The sequence below is a fragment of the Monodon monoceros genome, unplaced genomic scaffold (genome assembly GCF_005190385.1).
Source record: "Monodon monoceros isolate NGI ecotype Baffin Bay Population unplaced genomic scaffold, NGI_Narwhal_1 Super_Scaffold_12, whole genome shotgun sequence".
NCBI classification, from domain to species: domain Eukaryota; kingdom Metazoa; phylum Chordata; class Mammalia; order Artiodactyla; family Monodontidae; genus Monodon; species Monodon monoceros.
In genome coordinates, this window is record NW_021703768.1 from 95328467 (window position 1) to 95352062 (window position 23596).

Consider the following 23596-nt stretch of genomic DNA (forward strand, 5'->3'; position numbering starts at 1 on the left):
TCTCACTGTCCCTGATCCTCCTGATGTCTTACTCTCCTTGCCCAGCTTAAACTCCATGGTCAATCATGATAATCATAGGCTTGTATATACTCAGCTCTTTGCCTGAATCCACACATCTGAACATATGTAGAGGAAAAAAAGATAACCATACATGCTGGCCTCACTTTAAATTCATGATCTCTGACTTCAGTGATTCCTTAATGCTACCCAATAATCACATTATATTTCCCTGGTCATTTCACTCTCCCACACTCCTAGACAACTGCTGATACATTCTCCTCCCCTCTCAAACCTGTAGCACTTCTAATGTGTAGCTTCCAAGTTCACTAGGCAATCAGAAGCAATCAGAAGGGAACTTCTACAGACTCTGTATCTGTGTCCTTGTACTCTTTTCTATAAGAGATGAATGAACTTTGCTCTTAGCTAAGGCCAACTCACCCACTTATATACTAGTTTACTTCTTCCTCATTGCTCTAGCATTTTTCTCTCTTCAGTATCATTTTTTCCTCTCTCTAGATCATTCCCACTAGTCTATAATATGTTAATATGTTCTTCCATCTTAAAAAAAAAAAAATTCTGTCCCTACTTCCTTCTCCAGCCACTGCCTCATTTCTTTCCCTCTCTTTATAGCAAAACACTTTAAAAACATTTTCTGTATGCAATGTCTCAAATTTTTCTTCTCCCATTCTTTCCTGAACACATTCTAATCAGGTTTTTCAGCTGTACTGTTGCTGAATCCAAAGGTTCTCATCAGTCCTCCTTTATTTGATTAAGATTGTTTATTACTCTCTTCTTCATGAAGTATCTTCCTCACTTGGCTTCTAGGATACCTGGTTTGCATGCTACTACTTCAGTTGCTTCATTTTAGTTTCTTGATCTCCCTTACGTCTTCTTCTTTGGCAAATCCTGTTGATTATGCAGAATCCACTTACTGCTCTCTGCACTGCCTCCACATGGGCCCACGCCACCGTCAGCTCTTGCCTGGACTATGTCAGTAGTTTTCTGACTGGTCTTCCTGCTTCCACTGTCCTTTCCTTTTTGTCTTTTCTCAGTAAAACAACTGGAGTGATACTATTCAAATATGTTACATTTTATACTTTTCCATTTTGAGTTCTTCAATGGCTTCCCTTCTCACTAAGAGTAAAAGCCAAATTCCTTATAAATGACCCATGAGGCCTCACATGATCTGACTCCCCTTGCCGAACCCTACTACGTATCTTACTTCATTTTCTACTCTTTTCCCCTTTGCTCCATCGACACTGGCCTCCTTGTTCCTCAGATATACCAGCATGCTTACCTCAGAGCCTTTGTACTTGCTGATCTTTCTACCTAGATTGTTCTCCCCTCATCGATTATTATTTTGATGCTGTTGCTGGTCTTAATGGTTATGATAGCATGGTTGTTATATCTTAGAAGGGAATTATATGAGGAGTTGTCAAAAAACAAATATCCTACATCATATCTGAAGTAAATTCTATCATGTATTTGTGGAAAATGGAAACTATGTCTTGTGTTTTGCAAAAGTTTTTAGCCATTATTATTTGAAATGTTGGTAATTTGTCTTGATATTAAATAAGATACAGAAAAAAGAATTTCAGGAGGATTTTCTTATTGTCCCGTTTCTAACGTAGGCTTGAACAGTTTTTATAAGAAGATCCCATTGAGTTATTATTACATGTTGATCTATCATGTCACAAAAAAAGAAACTTTCTGTAATTTACCTTACAAGGATGAATTCTGTCACTACCTTGAAAATGTTGGAAGTTCTGTAGTTGCTGTCTTTCCCCGGTGGTTATTACAGATCATTAAATACTTAAGAGGGAGTGCTGAGCATGCATAAGTCAGGCACTTTAAAAACATTGGTTGAGTGAACAAAGATGGAAGGGAGTAGCTTATTGTTTCTGCTTCTGTTTCATGAAACAGCTATTCAGAGTTTACTTAGAACTGGTTTTCTTGCTTTGTCCATCCTCTAGTTTTGAGAAATATAATAAAAGTGGAAAATTATAAATCAAGAGAGTTTAGACCAAAGCCTCTTGGTTTTGTATTTTCTTTAGGGAATGGGTCAAGAAAACTTAGTAAACATCAACATGTGATAACTAAACACAGTTTCATTTGTTTTTTTTTGAATGTTTGTATTTTACTTTTATTTACATTTCTAGAACTGTTTAAAATACAGGAAAACACAAAGGATAAAACAATAAATACCTATATTCCTGTCATCCAGAATTAAAACTTTTTAAAAACTTTTTTTGAATTTTATCATTTTGGTTTTTTGAACATTAAAAATGATATAATTCAAATGATCATTAGAAGCTTATATTTTTATGCAAAGGTTTTGTGTTTCTAAGGTATGTATGTATTACCCCAGATTTGACTTTTTACCTTATATAAAATCTGAGAGAAGGAATTCTTAGTAAATTCCATGTGGGAATTATACTAGTATGTCACCAGGTTGAATAATCAGCTTCTGTTTTGTTTTCTTTTAATTCTTTGTTAGTTGGGAGAAAAAGGTGATCTTTTTTTGTTTCTGGTGTGTACTATTTTAATGTGATATTGATTACAATATAAGCTAGTTTCAGAGTTGATAGCTAGCCTTTTTTGAAGTCCTTTCTGTTATAGCATGTTGTCATTGGAAGTGTTAAAATATTTACAGAGTGAGAATAGAAGTTAATTAAATATTAATGTTGGTTGTTTGAGTTATTTATAAGCAGTCATATTGCCCTCAATTAAGTTAGTTGCCACGCTGATATGGAGGCATAAAAGTTCACTAGATAATTCCAAATTTTGTAACAGTTTTCTGTATCACATGTAGCAATTATATCAGCATCAGCCTTGTTCAGTTATAGTTAGGAAAAAATTGAGGACTAACAACTAAACTTATCTTTAGGTTTAGAAAGATATGTTTTGACCATGGTGTTAGAATATGTATATAAATTAGAACTGTTATGTATATAGCATTTGTCAGTACTCCAGTACTGAGCGTTAGACTGAGTTTTGTGAAGTTATTTTACTTATTGCTATTAGTGTTAATTTAGTATGATACTGAGCAAGTCATTTAATGTTAATAGACCTTGCATTTTTCACCTGTAAAGTATGCCTGTTTCAGTATGCTGCCTATAGACCTCATGAGTTGTTAGAAATATCAGTGAATTAAAGCAAAGTAGTAGTGGTTAAAACCATTCAGGCCCTTCTCTATACTGGCTATATAACTTTGGGCAAATTATTTAACCTCTTTGACCCTGATTTTGTTCATCTGCAAAGTGGAGGTAATAATAATAATACCAACTCATAGAACATGTGAAAGCATTAAAAAAAGATGGTGTGTGTGAAGCCTGTCGCTAAATGACTGACCTGAAATAGTCAGTGGTTTTTAGCTAACATTATCGTTAAAGCGTGTATTTTATAAGGAAGGCATATAATTTCATCAGTACACAAACTAAATTGGGTAAAGAAGTCCTTTTATTTTTCTTTTTCATTTTTACAAGAATTTGTGAATCTATTTATCCTATATGTTCTTTGATGGCTTTGAAGGAATTCTGCATTGTGATAGAATTATGTGATAAGAATAGGCTTAATTGAGGAAACTTGTAAGCCAAGAATACCTAAGAAAGATCCCCTGATCTTCCCACTATCTCATAGGAAGCTGCGCTGATGTAGATACTACTAAACATAGAATAATTTGCCAATAGAGGCCTCACCCCTCCCACTCCACATCATTGTTTTCTTTTATTACAAGAGTAGGCTCTTTGAAAGCATCCTTGTCAGTGGGGTGGCATATACATTACTTAAGCTTTGAGCTATACACGTTTAGGTGCCACGTGTCTTTAAGAGTTGCCTGGGAAAAGTCCCTGACCAGCTCTTGAGAACTGTGGGAAGTTGCAGCTCACCTATTGGAGGATTGAGTGGGATAAACCCCTGGTCCCACGGAGAGATGAGTTCTGGTGCAGTTCCTCCTGCTGGAGAAAGAGAGAGCCCTGGCTCAATTTGTTTATTTTCCAGGCAATCCAGAGTGAATGCCCAGGATCATTTTAGGAAAATTCTATGGTGTTTACTACACCATACTGTGTTACCAGAGTATTAAAAACTTCTGTTTTTAATAATATTTGTTTCTTACATATGAAAGAAACCAAAAAATAGTTCTATAAACAATTTGAATTGGACACTGTTAGAGTGATTCAGCATTCTTTTTTTTTTAATTAATTTATTTTATTTATTTTTGGTTGTATTGGGTCTTCATTGCTGCATGTGGGCTTTCTCTAGTTGTGGCTAGCAGGGGCTACTCTTCGTTGCGGTGTGTGGTCTTCTCATTGCGGTGGCTTCTCTTGTTGCAGAGCACGAGCTCTAGGCACGCAGGCTTCAGTAGTTGTGGCACACGGGTTCAGTAGTTGTGGCTCCTGGGCTCTAGAGCACAGGCTCAGTAGTTGTGGCGCACGGGCTTAGTTGCTCTGCAGCATGTGGGATCTTCCTGGACTAGGGCTCGAACCCATGTCCCCTGCATTGGCAGGTGGATTCTTAACCACTGTGCCACCAGGGAAGCCCGATTCAGCACTCTTAAAATCCTTTTCCTATCTTATTTTCATTGTTGAAAAGTCTGATTTACAGTCATTGGAAAGGTAATAATTCACTTTTCAGTTATTTACATTGCTTCTTCTTAATGATAAACCCAGGTAACAATTTGATGATACTTACCATTCTAATTTACATGTTCTTTTGACCTCTCAGCAGTCCTCTTGGGAGGCATTATTGTGTTTGGAGTTAGGTGGTATGGGTTTAAATATTGGCTATGTCATCTAACAGTTCTATATCTTTGAGCAAATTACTTAGTCTTATTCATCCCCAATTTTCTTGTCTGTAAATGTTGATATTCATACCTACCTTGCCAGCATTGTTATAAGAATTGGAGCTAATGTATATAAAGCAGTCAGCACAGGGCCTAGAAGATAGCAGACACATTGTTATTACTTACTTTATAGTGGTGAAGAAAGTATTTTGGAACTCAAGTACTTAAAGTCAGAATTTTGGAGCTAGAAGTAACTTAAAATTTATTTTTTTCCCCTTCAAAGTAGGTTTGAGAGAGTGAAAAACTCAGGTTATGTTGGTATTTTTCTTTGGTTTATGGTGAGTTCCTTATTTCTCAGTGTAGAATAGTAGGTTTCAGGGAGGGATTGGATATAGAGGAGAAGAGTTCCTTTTGAGCTTGGTTTTTCAAAAATTTTTTTCTTTAAAAATTAAAAAAAAAACTTTTAACATTGAAATTATTTCAGACTTAGAAAAGTGGCAAATATAATGCAAAGAATTTGCATACTGTATCTTCATCCAGATTCCTCAAATTTAACATCTTCCATAACCTCAAGTAGGTAATTAAAATCAGGAAATTTACATTGATAGAATACTATTATCTAATCTGTAGATCTTATTTAAAATTTGCCAGTTGTCCCATTAATGTAATTTTTCTTGTTTAGAGTTCAATTCAGGTTACATAGAGTGTTAGTTTTCTTATCTCCTAAGTTTCCTTTACTCGGTTATAGTTCTTCATCTGTCTTCCATTCATGTGTTTCTTACCTTGATCCTTTGAAGAGTACTAGACAATTATTTTTATTTTTATTTTTTTTGCGGTACGCAGGCCTCTCACTGCTGTGGCCTCTCCCGTTGTGGAGCACAGGCTCCGGACACGCAGGCTCAGCGGCCATGGCTCACGGGCCCAGCCGCTCCACGGCATGTGGGGTCCTCCCAGACTGGGGCACGAACCCGTGTCCCTTGCACTGGCAGGCAGACTCTTAACCAGTGCACCACCAGGGAAGGCCATAGCCAGCTATTTTGTAGAGTATTCCTCAGTTTGGATTTGATGTTTCTTAATGATTAAATTCGGATTATGTATTTTCGAATATCACAAGTGATGTTATGTCTTTCTCCAGTGCATCATATTCAGGAGATACATGATATCATTTTACCCCATTACTTGTGGTATTTATTCTGATTCCTTGGTTAATGAGGTGCCTGCCAGGTTTACCTACTTAAACTTCCATTTTCCCTTTGTGCTTAGAAGTATCCTATGGGGAATAACTTTGAGTATATAAATATCCTTTTTCTAATCATAATTTGGTCATTACTTTTAGCATCTGTTGATGATTCCTGCCTGAAAGAATTATTGTGGTGTTTGCCAAATAGTGATTTTCCCATCATGATTTCTATACTTATTAGTTGCTATTCTGTAAGAAAAAGCTAAGATTTTTATTCATTTTATTTTGTTTTAAGTCTGTTCAAGATACCAATTGTACCATATTCAATTATACACAAGAGAATATCTTTCAAGGCCAAATACCATTAAAAAAATCAACTTTTGCTTGGAAGTTTAAATGGAGTTCTAACAATTGATGTCAATATGAGTTTTTAAAATGTGCTTGGAGTAGCTTCTGTGCACCAAAAGAAATAATGCAGAGGCTACTTTCATTTTCTAAATTAATATTTGATATATTAGCCTTATAAATTCAAAACCCTACTTCTTCCTTAGATGTCTAAATCCAACATACAAATCATATTAAGTCACTTTAATGGAGAGACTACAATGTAATTAAATTTCCTATAGTACAAGAAGTCTTTGCACAATACTGTTGTTAATTTGGGTGATAAAAGTATAGACAGTTAAAATTTTTGCTTTACACTTTTATGTATTTTCTAAATTTTCTGAATAATCACCTCTTACTACATTAAAAATAAAAGATGATTTTTGTTGTTGTTGGAGGGAGTATCTCTAGTGAATAAGAGTGTGGGTTCTGCCATGAGACTTTCTGGATTTTAGTGAGGACTCTCCTACCTAACTGCTAGTAGTTAGTTAACTTTGTACTTTAACTTACTCTTCTGCAGATGGTTGATAAAAAGTACCTGCCTTATGGGATTACTGTGAAGGATTAAACAAAATAATCTATTTAAAGCACTTGGAACAATAGCAGTGCCATAATAGTATATACTCAATAAGTGCTATTATCATTGTTAGCTTTTAAATTTTTAAAAAAATTTTATTTAAAAAAATAGAAAGAAATAAATCACACAATATGAATCATTGAGTTCTTTAAGAACTCTTAAAGAATCATTATGACATCAATATAGAAGACAGATAGTCCTTTCATCAACTCTTAATTTTTTCATATTGAAGTCAAGAGTTTAATATGTCTAAGTTAACTGGTACATAATAAATGTACAATAAATGTCTCTATTTTTACTGTTAGAAAAATATCCGTCCTCGTGGGCACATTAGTGTCTAGGTCAGGTTTAGTGGAAATCCAGTTCAGAATCCAGTCATAGGCTAGCCCGAGTGCTACTTACACACCTTAAACACCATACATTAAAAAGATTCTGAATATTATATGCAACAGTGCTGTATTCATAGTTGTTCTTCAAAGCTAATTAATCTGATTTTAAGTTCAGTCTGTGTTCCCTAGCTTTCTTGGTACATTTTTAGTGGTATTTTTTGATTCCTTACTTAAGCTAAGCCAGTATCTCTCTAGAACATCTTGCTGCTGACTGAAAAACAATTTTTTTAGATCTCTTGGCATATTCCTAAATTTATGCCTTCTATTCTTGGGCTTAAGACTTTTCCTGTCTTATAACATGTCAGTTTAACATTTACGTATTTTATTTAATATTATAGATTAGAAACAGTAAGAGCAATTCCTCCTGAAATTTAACAGAATTCCCCAAACCCAGAAAAAAAAAAATTTTTTTCCCCTAGAAACTCTAAAGGAGAGTCTGCCAAATAAGTGATATTGCTTAAGGATATTTTTGTGGCATTTATTTTATCTAGTGCACATTTTTATTTTTGCATCTGTGTATAGTATTATAATACTAGCTAAAATATATTGAGTACTTTTTTTGGTGAGATACTGTTCTAAGCCATTTATATTTATTATTTAATCACTAAAACAACTCTATGGCATAGGCACTATTATTATACCCAAATGAGGCTTAGAATTAAATAACTTGCCCTAGATTTCATAGTCAGAGGCTAAGCTGGAATTTTAGTAGAGTACTAAGTACTCTTAAGTACTAAGCTGCTTTGGAATAGATTCCTGTTACCCTTTGTGATCCAGGCATATAAATTTGTAATTAAAGATAAAGGAAACACAAGGAAGTTTTGTTGATAGAAGGGCACAGGGAAGGGAGACTCTGTTTATATGTGGATATGGCATTTTTCTGAATATCACTATCTTTTATATTTACTTTTGGAAAACTATGTAATTATTAAAATGAAGGAAAACTTAAAATATTATTCTTAATAAATTAAAAGTAATTTTTCTTCCACCAGCCTTTGAATTCCCAAGGCCAGAGATTAATGAGTAGCTACTTAGTAGATAACAAGTTATATTGAAATTGACTTTAAACTTTTATCATTTAAAAATAAAACACAAGAGGGTGCCATGTACCATGTTACTTCTAGTTTTTTAGTCTTTTTATCTTTCTCTTTGTGAAATATAATGCAACAGCAGTTTTATTATTTTTTTGGTTGTCCTGGCTAGAACCCCCAAGGCCCATTAATTTGTTTTTCTTAATTTCTTAACTTCAGTTTGTAGATTATTAGTTTTGTATTGACCTTGTCCATGTAACGAATCAGCAGTGTATATCTACCTTGGGGCTCTAGATTCTAATTACGTTAAGTAATTCTTGCTAACTCAAAAGAAAATTAATGGAGAGTTTTTTGAAGTGGGTTTTTAAGTTTTCATCCAAACTTAGCATTTGAATGCCTTAAATCTTAAGAATTCTTTCCCTGAGTTAAGAACATGTAGTTGTAATGATATTTTGCTGCAGGGCACTTTATTAAAAAGTATTTACATTTTTCATACTTGGTATTGTTCTGTTTTAAATATTGACAGCCTTTTTCTTTCTAAGTTAGTAAGCAAATCCCAAAAACTTGGACACCACAGCATGTAGTTACCTTGCTTTTATGTCAGTGTTTATTAGTAGAATTAGAATTTTCTCTTTCTGTTTTAATTTTGTAATCATATGTTTTGAACAGCCAGGTAAATAGTACTGGCTTTTGTTTAGTTGATGTGTTTTGGGCAGTGTTCAGCACTTTATCTAAATTATTTAACTAAATCTTTAAGATAATCCAGAAAGGTAGATAGTTGTATAACTATTTTATAGTTCTGATATTTGGAGGAGTTGAGTGACTTAGGCTCACATAGCTAGGTAGTAGCTAAGGAGGGGTTTGAAGTCAGGTCTTTGTGGTTTCCTCACTGCTTTGCTATACTGCCTCTATAGACAGCTCATATTTTTTGCACATTATAGTTCACCAGTGGCACATTCAATGCTACCAAGAAATTTTTTTCTCTCTTTGTCAGATATAGTCTATGTTCAGTGGGTTCCACTGATCCTTCATAAGTAACACATGAGTGAAGGGAAACTATTCAGACAGCATTTTCACCAAGATAGTCATCTTCTGATGGTTAAGAAAGAATGGCTACAGTATATGGGTAATCAAACCAGTGGATCTGGAAAAAGTAAACATGAAAAAATAAAGCCATACTGGAAACTTTATTCTGAATAGTAAGTTTAATAATAATTTTAAATTAAGAAAGACCACCTCACACCACATACGAAAATTAATTCCAGATAGATTTGGTCCAAACATGAAAAATAAAACCATGAAGCTTTTGTTTTCTTCTGGGAGAATATCTTCCTGACCTTGCTATAGGCAAAAATTTCTTAAATTGGACCAAAAAACAGATTAACCATAAAGGAAAAAAGCTGATAAGTTGGACTATATTGAAATTTAAAGCTTCTGTTCTTCCGAGAACATTATTAGGAGAATGAAAAGGCAAGTCAGAGTAGGAAAAGATATCTGTAATATGTGTGTATGACAGGACTGTATCTAGCTATGTAAAGAATTTCTATACATCAATAAGAAAGACAGGTAATGAGCAGAAGTCTTGAACAGAAAAATGAGCAGAAGTCTTGAATAGACATCATGAAAAAGGATATCAAAATGGTAAATATGAAATGGTGGTCCATCTCTTTAGGCTTCAGGGAAATACAAATGAATATCACAATGACAGACCACCACACACCCATAAGAATGACTAAAATTAAAAGATTGACAACATACAGGGTTGACAAGGATGTGGCACTATGGGAACTCCCATATACTATGATTTGGATTGTAAATTTTTTTTTTTTTTAATGACTGTACCACACGGCTTGCGGGATCTTAGTTCCCTGAGAGGGATCAAACCCGCCCCCCCTGCAGTGGAAGTGTGGAGTCTTAACCGCTGGACTGCCAAGGAAGTCCCTGGATTGTAAAGTTTTATAATTGCTTTGAAAACCTATCTGCTCCATGGCCCAGTGATTCTACTTTAGGTATACATTCAGTAGATATGTGTATATATGTTCACTAAAAGACTTATATAAGAATTAGTATCAGTACTAATTGTAATGGCCCCATGCCGGACCCGAATTTCTGTCAACCGTGGAATAGATAAATACATTGTGGTATATTTCTGCAATAGCACACTGTATAACAACAAGAATGAATGAACTGTTATACTAATACTATGTAACAAAATAAATAAATCTCACAAACAAATCAGTGAATAGAAGAAGCCACTCATATGGTTCCATACTGTATGATTCCATTTAAATACACGGTTGTCCCTTGGTATGGTAGTTGGTATCTGCCGGGAATTGGTTACAGGACCTGCTGTGACCAGAATCCGTGGATGCTCAAGTCCCTTACAGTTGGCCTTCTGTATCTGTGGGTTCCGCATCCCTGGATTCAGCCAACCATGGGTAGTATAGTACTATAGTTATTGAAAAAAACTTGTTTCTAAGCATGCGTGCAGCATTGGACCCACACAGCTCAAGCCCAGATTGTTCAAGGGCCAATAGTAGTTCAGAAATAGACAAAATATATCTTTAATGTTAGAAAGCAGGGTAGTTACCCTTGATGTTGATAGTTGCCGAATGGAGTATGAGCGGGCTTCTACAGTGCTGGTAATAGTCTAACACCTGAATATTAAGTGCTGGTTACACAGGTGTACTTACTTTGTGAAAATTCATCAGGTTGTACATTGTTATGATTTGTGTACTTTTTTTTATTATTGAGGTATACTTGGCTTACAATATTACATTGGTTTCAGGTGTACAACATAATGATTCACAATTTTTATAGACTATACTCCATTTAAAGTTATTATAAAATATTGGCTATTATAAAATATTGGCTATATTCCCTGTGCTGTATAATATATCCTTGTAGCTTACTAATTTTATACATAGTTGTTTGTACCTCTTAATCCCCTACTCCTATCTTTCCCCTCCCCCTTCCCTCTTCCCACTGGTAACCACTAGTTTGTTATCTATATCTGTGAGTCTGTTTCTGTTTTGTTATATTCATTCGTTTGTTTTATTTTTTAGATTCCACATGAAGGTGATAACAGACAGTATTTGTCTTTCTCTCTGACTTATTTCTCTATGCATAATACCCTCCATGTTGTTGGAACTGGCAAAATTTCATTCTTTTTCATGGTTGAGTAGTATTCCTCTCTCTCTCTCTCTCTCTCTCTCTCTCTCTCTCTCTCTCTGTGTGTGTGTGTGTGTGTGTGTGTGTGTGTGAGTATACCACGCCTTTATCCATTCATCTGTTGATGGACACTGAGGTTGCTTCCATATGTTGGCAGTTGTAAATAATGCTGCTATGAACATTGGGGTACATGCATCTTTTCAAGTTAGTGGTTTTTTTTCTTCAGCTGTATACCCACCCAGGAGTGGAATTGCTGGATGATATGGTAGTTCTGTTTTTAGTTTTTTGAGGAACCTCCATACTGTTTTACACAGTGGCTGCGCCAATTTACATTCCTACGAACAGTGTGGTGTACTTTTCTGTACGTATGTTATACTTCAGTAAAAATTTACTGAAGGATAGAACTTAAATGGTTTTATTTCCTGTAACTTATTTAACTATGAGTTTATAAATGTATTCAGACCACTTCCATGTTAGAGATACTGTGTCAAAAATAAATTCATCTTTCTCAACGGGAAAATTTTCTCTTTTGGACTCCTCAAGAAGTCAGTATTTGTTAAATGCTTATTCTTTGTTCAAGCAGCGTTATCCCATTCTATCCTCATAACAAGAACGTGTTATAAGAAGAAGAAAAGTGAGTCAGAATTAGAAATAGAATGAATAAAGTCATTTCATGGACCATGTCACCAAGACCTTGAGGAGAAATAGATGAAGTTGGGAGTTTGGATAGGTACTCAACAATATATATTTTCTACTTATCACACAATTGAAACAAACTAGGCACTCACTTGAGGATTACCTTTGTATGCCCCACACTTGGTCATCTTAATAACTTGCCTTGTCATAAATGAAACTATGTATAAAACTGTATATTCTTGGTTACTACTGATCTTTTATTTCTCCTGATCTAAGTCAAGGATCAACAGATTACATCCTGCAGGTCAAATTCAGCCTGCTACCTGTTTTTATAAATAAAGTTTTATTGGAATAGAGCCATGCTCATTTGCTTATGTATTGTCTGTGGCTGCTTTTGTGCTATACTGTATGGCCCACAAAGCCTAAAATTAAAATCTTTACTCTCCAGCCCTTTGCAGAGAAAGTTTGCCAACCCTTGGTCTAAGACAATGTTGATCATGGTCATATAGTTAAATACATTGTTTCACCTGTCTTATTCATCTACATTGATGCCAGGAAGGAGCCTTGGATTGTGGATCTGTGGAAATTGGCCTCAGATTGGAGTAGTTATAGCAAGAAGTCTGTTGTTTAGATTCTATTCTGTCCGGTAGGATCACCTATGAATACAGTGACCATACATTTCAGTTTGCTTGGAACAGTCCTGGTTTACATCTGTTGTTCCAGGTTATTATTATAGTACAATAACATTGCATACTGTTATTATAATACAATAATTAGTAGATGCTCTCTTTTACTCGTAATACTCCCCAGTTCAAATGATAAACTTACGGTCATTCTATCTGTGAAAATTACCACTGAGAAGGGTAGGGGATACAGAAATAGTGATAGAATAGTGACAACTATGCAAAGTGGAATTTAGGAGATTAATTTTTTTTTTTTTTGCGCTACTCAGGCCTCTCACTGTTGTGGCCTCTCCTGTTGTGGAGCACAGGCTCTGGACGCGCAGGCTCAGAGGCCATGGCCCACGGGCCCAGCCGCTCCATGGCATGTGGGATCCTCCCAGACTGGGGCACGAACCAGTGTCCCCTGCATCGGCAGGCGGACTCTCAACCACTGCGCCACCAGGGAAGCCCTAAGAGATTAATTTTTGAAAGTTTGTATCAGAGGTCCCCAAGACCATCTCAGTGATTTGCTAGGAATCACAGAACTCAGAAGTTGCTGTGTTTATGGTTAGGGTTTATTACAGTGAAAGTATACAGAGTAAAACCATCAAAGGCACATGAAGGGAAGTATGGAGGAAACCAGGTGCAAGCTTCCAGGTGTTGTCCCTTTCTACTGGAGTCACACAAGATGTGCTTAATTCCCCCAGAAGTGATATGTGATGACATGTGCAAAGTGTTCCAAACTAGGCAACTCACCCTAGCCTGGGTTTCCAGGATTTTTATTGGGGGTCAGTCACATAGGCATGTGACACCTCCATGACTGACCTTGGTTACTTAAGCTCCAGAACCTCAGAGAAAAAATATGTTCATTGTAAATCACACTGTTAGCATAAACTGCTCACACTGGTACTGTGTGGCCCAGGGCCTCAAGCATGCAGAAACACTCTTATCAGACAGAACTTTCCAAGGGCTCAGAGCTCAGTTCCCAGGAACTAGCCAAAGGCTCGTCTGAAAACAGGCCATTTTGGGGAACATATAGGGGTTGAACAACCCAGGCTTACTGAGTTAACCCTTTCCCACACAAGGTCGTACAAGGTGTTTGAACCAGAGTTTGAGTCCAGGTAAGTCTGATTCCAGAGTCTGTGCTCTTTCCGTAAGTTTAATTTTTAGTGATCTTTTATACTGATTTGCTAATTAAAAATTATTGGCTATATTAGATGTGGTTGAGACTTGGACTGTGCCCATCTAGCTTGATAGATACTTATGGCAAGCTTTCTTGTTTCCTCATATGAAGATAGGGAGCCTGATTTGAGTATTTTTCAGTATTTTTGTAAGTAATGGTGCTAACAATTTTTAGGTCTTAGTACTTTTCAGTGAAGTTTATTTTGTTTATTGTATTTCATTTATTAATGTATTGAAAAATAGCTTAGATGTACAGGCTATAATTATTCCTTTTGCACTTAATACAGTTTTTAATTTAAAAAAGAAATGTGATAATAGAGTTAGAAGTTTTAATTCACAATTAAGAATTGTCTGCCTTATAGGTAATAGATTTGAATGAACTTATTCAGTTCTCAAAAGCTTTTAACCTTTTTTCTTTTCTTTAGGTATTTGTGGAAACATTAGACAAGTGTTTTGAAAACGTCTGTGAACTGGATTTAATTTTCCATGTAGACAAGGTACAGTTTCTACATTATCAAATTTTCTAAGCTTTTTATCTTAGAAAAAAAATGTTAATTTGTTAAAGTAAAAATAGATTTAGTGAATAATACTGTTTTTATTCCTTTATTCAATTCATAAGTGTATTTACTCTGAGCCAGGCATGGTGCTTAGTGAAGAAGGTTCAGACCCTGGCCTAGAGGAATTCACATCTAGAGGAGGACAATGGGAACGGAGGAAATTATATTTAAACTAGAGTTTTTTAGGGATTAGTAGATATTTCACAGACAGAAAAGGAGAGGATGACTCTACAGGCAGAGATATAAAATACATGCTTTTTGTGAGGGGAGGATTTGATATTGATCATGAGGCCGTAAAGTACCTTTAGTGACATGGATTTTGGGCTTCATTCTGAAGCAATTTAGTTTTTTAAAACAAGTTTCTATTAACATTATTGTTGCTTTGTTTGTTCATTTTTTGCGGGGGCAAGATAATTGTTTTTTTCTGTGTTAAGGATTTTGGATTGGTAGGTGGGAGATTAAAGTCAAGGAAATCAATTAGAAGTCTATTGCAGTAGTCCAGAAAGGAATGAACTAAGGCAGTAGAGTAGGGATGAAAGAAAGTATATAATTGATAGGACTTGATGGCCTATTGAAAGGAGGTGAGAGAAAGGAAGAATGACTGAAATTCTCTAGCCAGTTTTACTGGGTATTGGAGATAGGAAATTTATGAGGAAGAGATTCCACTTTTACTATATATAGATTTTTTTTTTCTATAAGTTCATATAATGTAACAGACTGTTTTGAATGGTTAAGCCATTGAATAAAATTGTCTGGAAATCTGAAAATTTTAGCAAAAAATTGTGATTTTTAAAAATCAGCTTTATTGAAGTGTAATTTACACACATGAAAATTCAGTAGCTTTAAGCATACATTTGCCTAAGTTTTGGCACGTGCATTTAGTTATGTAACCATTACCACAATCAAGATACAGCACAAGGAATGCATTATATTATTTGTGAACATCAAAAGAATACATTTACTATTAGCTGGTCCTTTAGGTCATATTTCTCATTTACTAAATGATTTAATTTCATATATTGACTCATTTTGGATATAGAACTTAAACTTGATATCTTTAAGAGAATTATTTTAGTTTTCTACTGCTTTTCTCTATTATCTGTCTTATGCTGTTCGCACTTACAAAGACTCCTGTTATTTTTAGGCATTAAGGTTCACAATATTCTAAAGTATGTTTTGGTACATGGTTAAAATGTTTAAAATTCTATTTTTAAAATGACTGCTCAAAGATCACTAGCTTATATGTTGCATCTAGCAATTTTTTGAGAAAATTGAAGATTCTATTGTAAAATATTGTCGCAAGAGTAAAGTTGTCACATTTGTGGCAGAGAATAAAAGTTTTCCTTAATAGGAAAATTAAGCTCTACATATATACAACTTCCATACATGATACACAGTGTTTTTAAAACTTCTATTTTATGTTAATATATGTCCATTTTAGAAAAATCAGAAAGTATAAATAAGAGGAGAATAAATAGACACTATCTCAGTTTCAGAGATTGACTAGTATTAAAAGATAAACTGAGGCACACTAAAAATTTTAAGAGTTTATTTGAGTAAAAATTGATTCAGATTGGTCAGCACCAAACCAGAAATGGTTAGGAATACTCCGCTGACAGGAGCTAGGGGAAAGACGTTTATAGAGAAGAGGCAGAAGCAAAGCAAGGGAATTATCTGATTGGCTATTGCTTAAGCACCTATATTATTTGGGAAAGCCAAGTTGGCTGTTTGTGATTGGTTGTTCTTAGGTGTTGATTTCTTAACCTTGAGGCATTTTAGGCTGAGGTTGTGCTTTGCTTATGTATTAGAGCCGCCTCAGTCTAATCGCCTCCTTTTTTTAATTAACACTAGTGTTAACATTTTAGAGTATGTGTATTTCTAGACTTTTTTGTACAAATGAGTACTGAAACAAATATGTCTTTAAAAAATCAAAAATAGGACCACATATGTAGTCTGTATAGCCTGTTCATTTCACACAACAGTGTATCACTGTTTTGAAACCTGCCAGAATTTGCTGGCCTAAACTCTTGTTTTAATTTTTTTTCAATGCAATGAGAAAAAAGCTTCAGTATAACAAGAGTTAGAGACCAGTAAAATAGACACTTCCTGTCCCTGTACTCTCCGTCTAAAACAATGCTAGTCTTGTTTTCAGCCCTTCTATGAAAGTAGGCTCGTTTTCAACTTTCAAGCAGCCCTGGACCTTCCAACAGTCAGAGATCTCCTAAATAGCTCAACTCATTTCTTCCTAGGAGCAAATACAGAGTTTTGTACGCAATCCTCTGTGTGCTGTTATACTACACTTGGATAGAGGGAAGGAGGAAGTTGTAAAGAATACCCCTTTTGTTATCAGTCAGGATGGGCTAGTTTATGCTGCGGTAACAATATCAGAGTATTTCTAATTCGCACAGTATGTTTATCATGTCCCACATGCTGTCAGTCTGGAATCCATGGTGACAAAGCTGCCAGTATCTGGAAAATCATCAGTTTTTATGTCAGAGAGAAAAGAGTTTTCATGGGTAAATTTATCTGCTTTTCAGACTATCACACATGATAGTTTTGCCACTACAAGCATGGATCACTAACTTTCTAGCCTCCAATATAATAGTTTCCATGTGGCCTACTGCCCAACCCCTAAGTCAGTGTCTTTTCCTTTATTGTGATTGTTATCAGTTTCTCATTACAAACCTTCAAGTACTAATTTGTGTATCAGTCACATAAGCTAATATTTGTAGTCACCCTGAAGTAGTGGAACAGCACCCCCCTGCCCAAAATTGATTTGGATGTAGAGACTGAAGATACCACATGTACACCAAGAGGATCTGATCTGAAAAGGTTTATCATTTACATAATAAGCTTTTCGGGGGAAAACAAGGAACAGCGACTATCTTGGGGTTTTATGTGGTTAGGGGGTAGGGCTGGGTTGAGGGTTTCCACAATGCAGGCCAGGTCTTGTGTAATTTAAACTTCCCGCCAGTGCAAAGGAAGGAGCACCTGGACTTTCTTATCAACTTGCCCACATGTGGGCAGAAGAGGAAGGGAGAACAGTGGGATTTGAAAGCTGTCAGCAGGCAGGCATCAAAAATGGAGTCAGACTCTATTACAGCTAAGTTATGCTGTGGTAATAACACCTAAAATATGAGTAACTTGGTTTATTTCTTACTTATACTGCATGGCCACTGTGGGTTTGCTGGGAAGGTCTGCTTATTTGCGCAACTGTGTTACCTGCCCATTTCCTGAACACTGTGGCTTTAATTGGGCAGCCCCAGGTTGTCACCACTACTGCAGCACAGCATCAAATCCCGGGGCAAAGATGAAAGAGCTAAAGATTTATAAAGAGCTTGGTTTGGAGCATGTATGACATGTATGGACAGCTATAAAAGTGCTCTGTCTACTCCTCCCTGCATTCCCCCCATCCCCCATAAGATCAGGGTAAGGGAGATCTGATTGGAGGCTTCAGTGTCTTTCCTACCCTCCAGGCCAGGAGAATGAAGAATTAAGAGTGGAGAGGTTTCCTCTAGCCCAGTCCCTCTTAAGGAGTTTGATAGCCTATCCTTAAACCACAGGACACAGAGTGAGAGTCTCCTTTTCCTTTCACCACCTGAAGAACTCTAACCATTAAGAGTATCTCAGCAACCACACCTAAGTACCAGTGAGCCAACAGAGAAAAAAGAATGCCATCTCAACAGAGAGATGAGGAACAGGCTGAACAATCAGAACATATGCTCCGTGAAAAAGAACTACTACAGGAGATCAGTGAACACTTGAAATTTTAAAATGGTAAAAAGTGCTTAAGGAGATGCAATTCGAAAAGGTCTTCCTGGGGCTTAAAAATGTGTTTTCAAACTACAGAGTTTAAAGAAGAGAATGGTCACAGTTGAGGCTTGAATTACAGATAGAAGATGAATGCAGGAAATAATCTCAAAGCATATAATTGAAAGATTAAGAGATAGAAAACATGAAGGAAAAGGTAAGAGAATATGAAGTATTTAGCATGTATTATAAAAGTATTTTGAAGCTGTTATCCACCTGGGGGAAAGGAGAGTAGGGAATAACAGAGCATTTAGTAGGAAAACAAGGCATCTCAGCAGTAGAAAGACTTGATATTTTACAAATAAGAATAAAGTCATATTTGATTAAAAGAGCAAGGAAAGAGATAGTTTTCATTAATAAAAATTATAAACAGTAGAATCTCTGATTTAAAAGGGGGAAATAATATAAATAAAATCTGATCAAGACAACCAACTTTGGGGGAAAGGGAAATTATTTAAAATAAATGTATTATTCAGTATAGTAAGTGTGAATTGAATGAAACAATCCATTAAAAGTCAGAGATGATGCGTTTAAAAAGGTACAGCTTTGGGGCTTCCCTGGTGGCGCAGTGGTTGAGAGTCTGCCTGCCGATGCAGGGGACATGGGTTTGTGCCCCGGTCCGGGAGGATCCCACATGCTGCAGAGCGGCTGGACCCGTGAGCCATGGCCGCTGAGCCTGCGCGTCTGGAGCCTGTGCTCCGCAACGGGAGAGGCCACAGCAGTGAGAGGCCCGCATACCGCAAAAAAAAAAAAAAAGTACAGCGTATATAGGAAAGACAGGATAAATTCTAGAGTATTTCCCTTTATTAACCAGTTTCCATAACATTTGGTTCCCCAGTAGTCACCAGAAGTGATCATGGAATTTCTTTTTTAGTACCCTTGTGACATACGAATTTTAACATAATTGATTTGTTTTAATCCACTGTGGATATTATTCTTTTTGATGCTCAGATTGCCCTGTCTTTGGCCAGTGGGGGAACCCCTTCACGTTGTCTTCTGGGTTCTTTTGACATGACCCCTCTCCCCCTCCATGACTTTGATAGCTGCTTTGTGTTCTGGTACAACTAGGTGTTCCAGATTCACTTTATTTATTTCCGGCTCTAGATATGTTATCAGTCATTCCTTCTAGGAGCCCTGATGTTTTTTTTTTTTAAGTGGGAAATGGTATGGAGAAATCATAGTCTGGATGGAGGTGCTTGTAATTATGAGGTTGATCATTGTTTCTCCACCTTTTCTATGGGCAGAGCGTCTTACATATTTTTTGCCTTAGCCCTCATGTTAATGTTCTCTCTGTAAGGTTCCTTTTAGTGGATGATGATGTATAGAAATGACAGTCCTAGCAACATGTATGCTAGTTGGTAGAGGTGTGGTTATTACTTCTGGTTCTCAGTGAACCAAGCTAGGAAATAGATGTATGTACACACACACACACACACACACACCTGCCTATTTCTATATCTTTATATATATTAAAAATCATTGAGTTCTTAATACCCCAGCGTCTAGTGCAACTCTACAGAATTTATTCTAGCCTTCATCTTTTCCATATCTGCACTTCTCTGACAGTGAGAGATTATTCTCATTCCTATTATTTGTATTATTGTTGATGCATTTACTTAATTTGCTTAATCCTTCCTTTCTATAACCCAGCTCCTGGCTGGGCCATTCAAAGCCAGACATTCAGGGCTTCACCCTCACCTGCCAGCACTAGTCAAATGCTTGGCACCCCCCTTCTACTGAGCAAGTTGTTAGAAAGTCAAACCTGATAAAAAAAAATTGCAGTAAATAAAAGTACTTTTTAAAAACTTAGATGATTTGAAAAAGAATGAAATTTCTAGAAGAGAAAAATGTCAAAATTAAAATTTTCAGTGGATGGGTTTAAACATAAACATATCTGAGTAAATAGAAAGGTAGAATACATTGTCCATAATGCAGCATAAAAGGACAAGAAAGCCTGAAAATGTGAAATATAGTTTACAGGTCAGGGAAGATAGAGCAAGAAATATCTAATGAAAAAGAGAGAAAGAACGAGGCATATTCAATATCTGAGTATCTAATGGCTGAGAATTTTCCAGAATTAATGGAAGATGCCAATCCACAGATAAAAGAATCACAAGCAGAATAAATAAAAAGAAATCTACACATAGACTAATGATAGTAAAATTGAATAGCAGAGAGAGAGCTCTTAAAATCATCCAGAAATAAAAGACATATTACTTTCACAAGAGCAGTGGTCAGACTGGGAAGTGAATTCTCAACAGCAACCACAGAAGTTAGAAGATGTTGTGTTGAAAGAAAGTAACTGTCAACTGTAGTTCTAAAATTAGCAAAACCATCTTTCAAGATTATGGGTGAAATAAAAACATTATTGGAGAAATAATGAGGGAATTTGCAACCAGCAAGCCTTTGGACTAAAGGAAATTCTAAAGAGGGCAGTTTACACGGAAAGAAATCTGAAATATAAGGAGTGAGTTGAAGAGGGAAGAAGAGCAAAGAAAGAAGTAAATTTGTGGGTAAGGATAAAAGAACATTGACTCTTAAAGTACTTATGAGATTAAAATGAAAAAAAATTGTAGCATTAAAATACAAGTCAACAATAACACGTAAGCCAGGAATATTCTAAGGTCTTTTTTTTTTTTTTTTTTTTCCGGTACGCGGGCCTCTCACTGTTGTGGCCTCTCCCGTTGTGGAGCACAGGCTCCGGACGCACAGGCTCAGTGGCCATGGCTCACGGGCCTAGCCGCTCCACGGCATGTGGGATCTTCCCGGACCGGGGCACGAACCCATGTCCCCTGCATCGGCAGGAGGACTCTCAACCACCGCACCACCAGGGAAGCCCCTAAGGTCTTTTAATGAGCATCCATGACCCTTATGATAAGCAGCCTTTAAAAAGGATTTCTGTATAATCAACCCAAAATATAGAATAGCAAGTAGAACAGCTTTCTAGTTTTTCAGACTTGAATATTTTGAATTTTCCGATTTGAAACATTCATATTCAGTGTGAGTATAAAATGCATTGTGTAACAAAATAGAATCACTCTTACCTATTACTCTATTTATTTATTTTTGTTTTTTGTTTGGCCACACAGCACGGCTTGTGGGATCTTAGTTCCCCGATCAGGGATTAAACCTGTGCCCCTGCAGTGGAAGCGCTGTATCCTAACCACTGGACCACCAGGGAATTCCTTTACCTGTTGCTTTAAATTACTATACCACTGTTGCTTTCCATTGGTCAGCAATTAACAAATGCCTCATTATTATTAGTATATTATAGTATGTTAAAGTATGTTATATACTTAACCTTTCTATTTTGTCTTGAAAATTTTATCAAAATTTTGATGGCTAACAAAATATACTCTTAATTCCTTTCAAAATTACTTACAAAATTGTCATACTTTAGACTTCTCTTTCATGATATAATATTAAAGAAGAGAGAAGTTTGTGTGGGGATTATGCTCTTTAGCAGGAGAACCTGCTCAGCTGCATCAATCTCAAGATATTATCCACATACCTGTAGCACTGATTATTTCCTTAGCAAACACTTTCTTCAGGTTAATTTATATTATCAAGTGAAAGTTTTGTTTTGTTTTGATTTTTTGGCTGTGTTCATTGCTGCATGCGGGTTTTCTCTAGTTGCAGCGAGTGGGGGCTACTCTTCATTGTGGTGCACGGGCTTCTCACTGCAGTGGCTTCTCTTAGTTGTGGAGCACGGGCTCTAGGCGCACAGGCTTCAGTAGTTGTGGCACACAGGCTCAGTAGTTGTGGCTCGCTGGCTCTAGAGCTCAGGCTCGGTAGTTGTGGTGCAAGGGCTTAGTTGCTCCGCAGCATGTGGGATCTTCCTGGACCAGGGATCGAACCTGTGTCGCCTGCATTGGCAGGCGGATTCTTAACCACTGTGCCACCAGGGAAGTCCCCAGGTGAAAGTTTTGATTTATATAACACTTTGATATGTCAGCTATCCTGTTGGAGAATAATTATACAAAAATTTAATATATTTTTAGATTTAATGAAGTTCTGATAAATATATTTTGAGAGGATGTATTTCTGAAGCTAAGCTTTTTTTTTTAAATGTTGGTAGTGACTCCAGTAAAACCCAAAGACATCCATTTTCTTACTTAAATGTTTTCATTATAGCTTTTATTTGTAAATACCCATAGAGCTAAAGCATGACAAGAAAATATCATACTTCGTTGATTCTAAAATGCTGATTTTCTTTCACATTTTAACACTTTTGAGATCAGTATGCATTTACAATTCTATAGCTTGCCATAATTTTTTTTTACTTTTTCTGGTAGTTACATTTTATTTTTTAAATTTATTTTCTTTTGCCACATTGGGTCTTCGTTGCTGCGCACAGGCTTTCTCTAGTTGCAGCAAGTGGGGGCTACTCTTTGTTGTGGTGCACGGGCTTCTTCTTGCGGTGGCTTCTCTTGTTGCGGAGCATGGGCTCTAGGTACGCGGGCTTCAGTATTTGTGGCACGAGGGCTCAGTAGTTGTGGCTCATGGGCTCTAGAGTGCAGGCTCAGTAGTTGTGGTGCACAGGTTTAGTTGCTCCACGGCATGTGGGACCTTTCCAGACCAGGGCTCGAACCGTGTCCCCTGCGTTGGCAGGCGGGTTCTTAACCACTGAGCCACCAGGAAAGTCCCTAGAGCAGTGGAGTAGGTCGCTCTGTCCTCCCACTGGTCTGGCAACAGCAGATGGGTGGGAGGCAGGCATCTGAAGACCCCATGCGTACCTTGCCCCCAACAGCCCTCTGCTTGGCCGCTACCCTGGCGGGGTTGAGGCAGCGAGGTTGGCTGCTTGTCATAATTTAATTGTCAGCACTTTTCCTTTTCAGTGGTATGTAAAGTAATGATGTTTTTTATGATCAATTGTACTTACATTTGAAGAAATATCAAAATGTGAAGTGAGGTTTAGACCATTTAGAATTATAAATACAGGTATTAATAGATTACTTGAGGTACATTATTTAAATTTTTATTAGAAAATACATGTATTAACATTTTATTATCAAATTAGTAAGAGTATGACCCACAGGTACATAAATGGAAATTTGCTAACATATTTAAAATAATGTGTCATTTCATCAAAATCGGCTATTTTATTAATAATAAAAAAAATTTCTTACAGTATTATGGTCTTTAGAGTAGACTTATAACTCTGCTTTGCCTCCCCTTCAACCCCTTTTAAAACTCCTGTTCAGTGTTCTTTTTCAAGAGGAGAAGAGGGAGGTGTT

General features: G+C 36.4%; 1 protein-coding gene across 1 annotated transcript in view; it reads left to right on the plus strand.

Moving 5' to 3' along the window:
* The window catches only part of AP3S1 (adaptor related protein complex 3 subunit sigma 1), a 70587-nt gene that overhangs the window by 30368 nt on the left and 16623 nt on the right, over positions 1–23596 (plus strand). Inside the window, 1 exon segment of the mRNA XM_029218191.1 lies at positions 14418–14489. Within this exon segment, the coding sequence (XP_029074024.1) occupies positions 14418–14489 (72 nt within the window).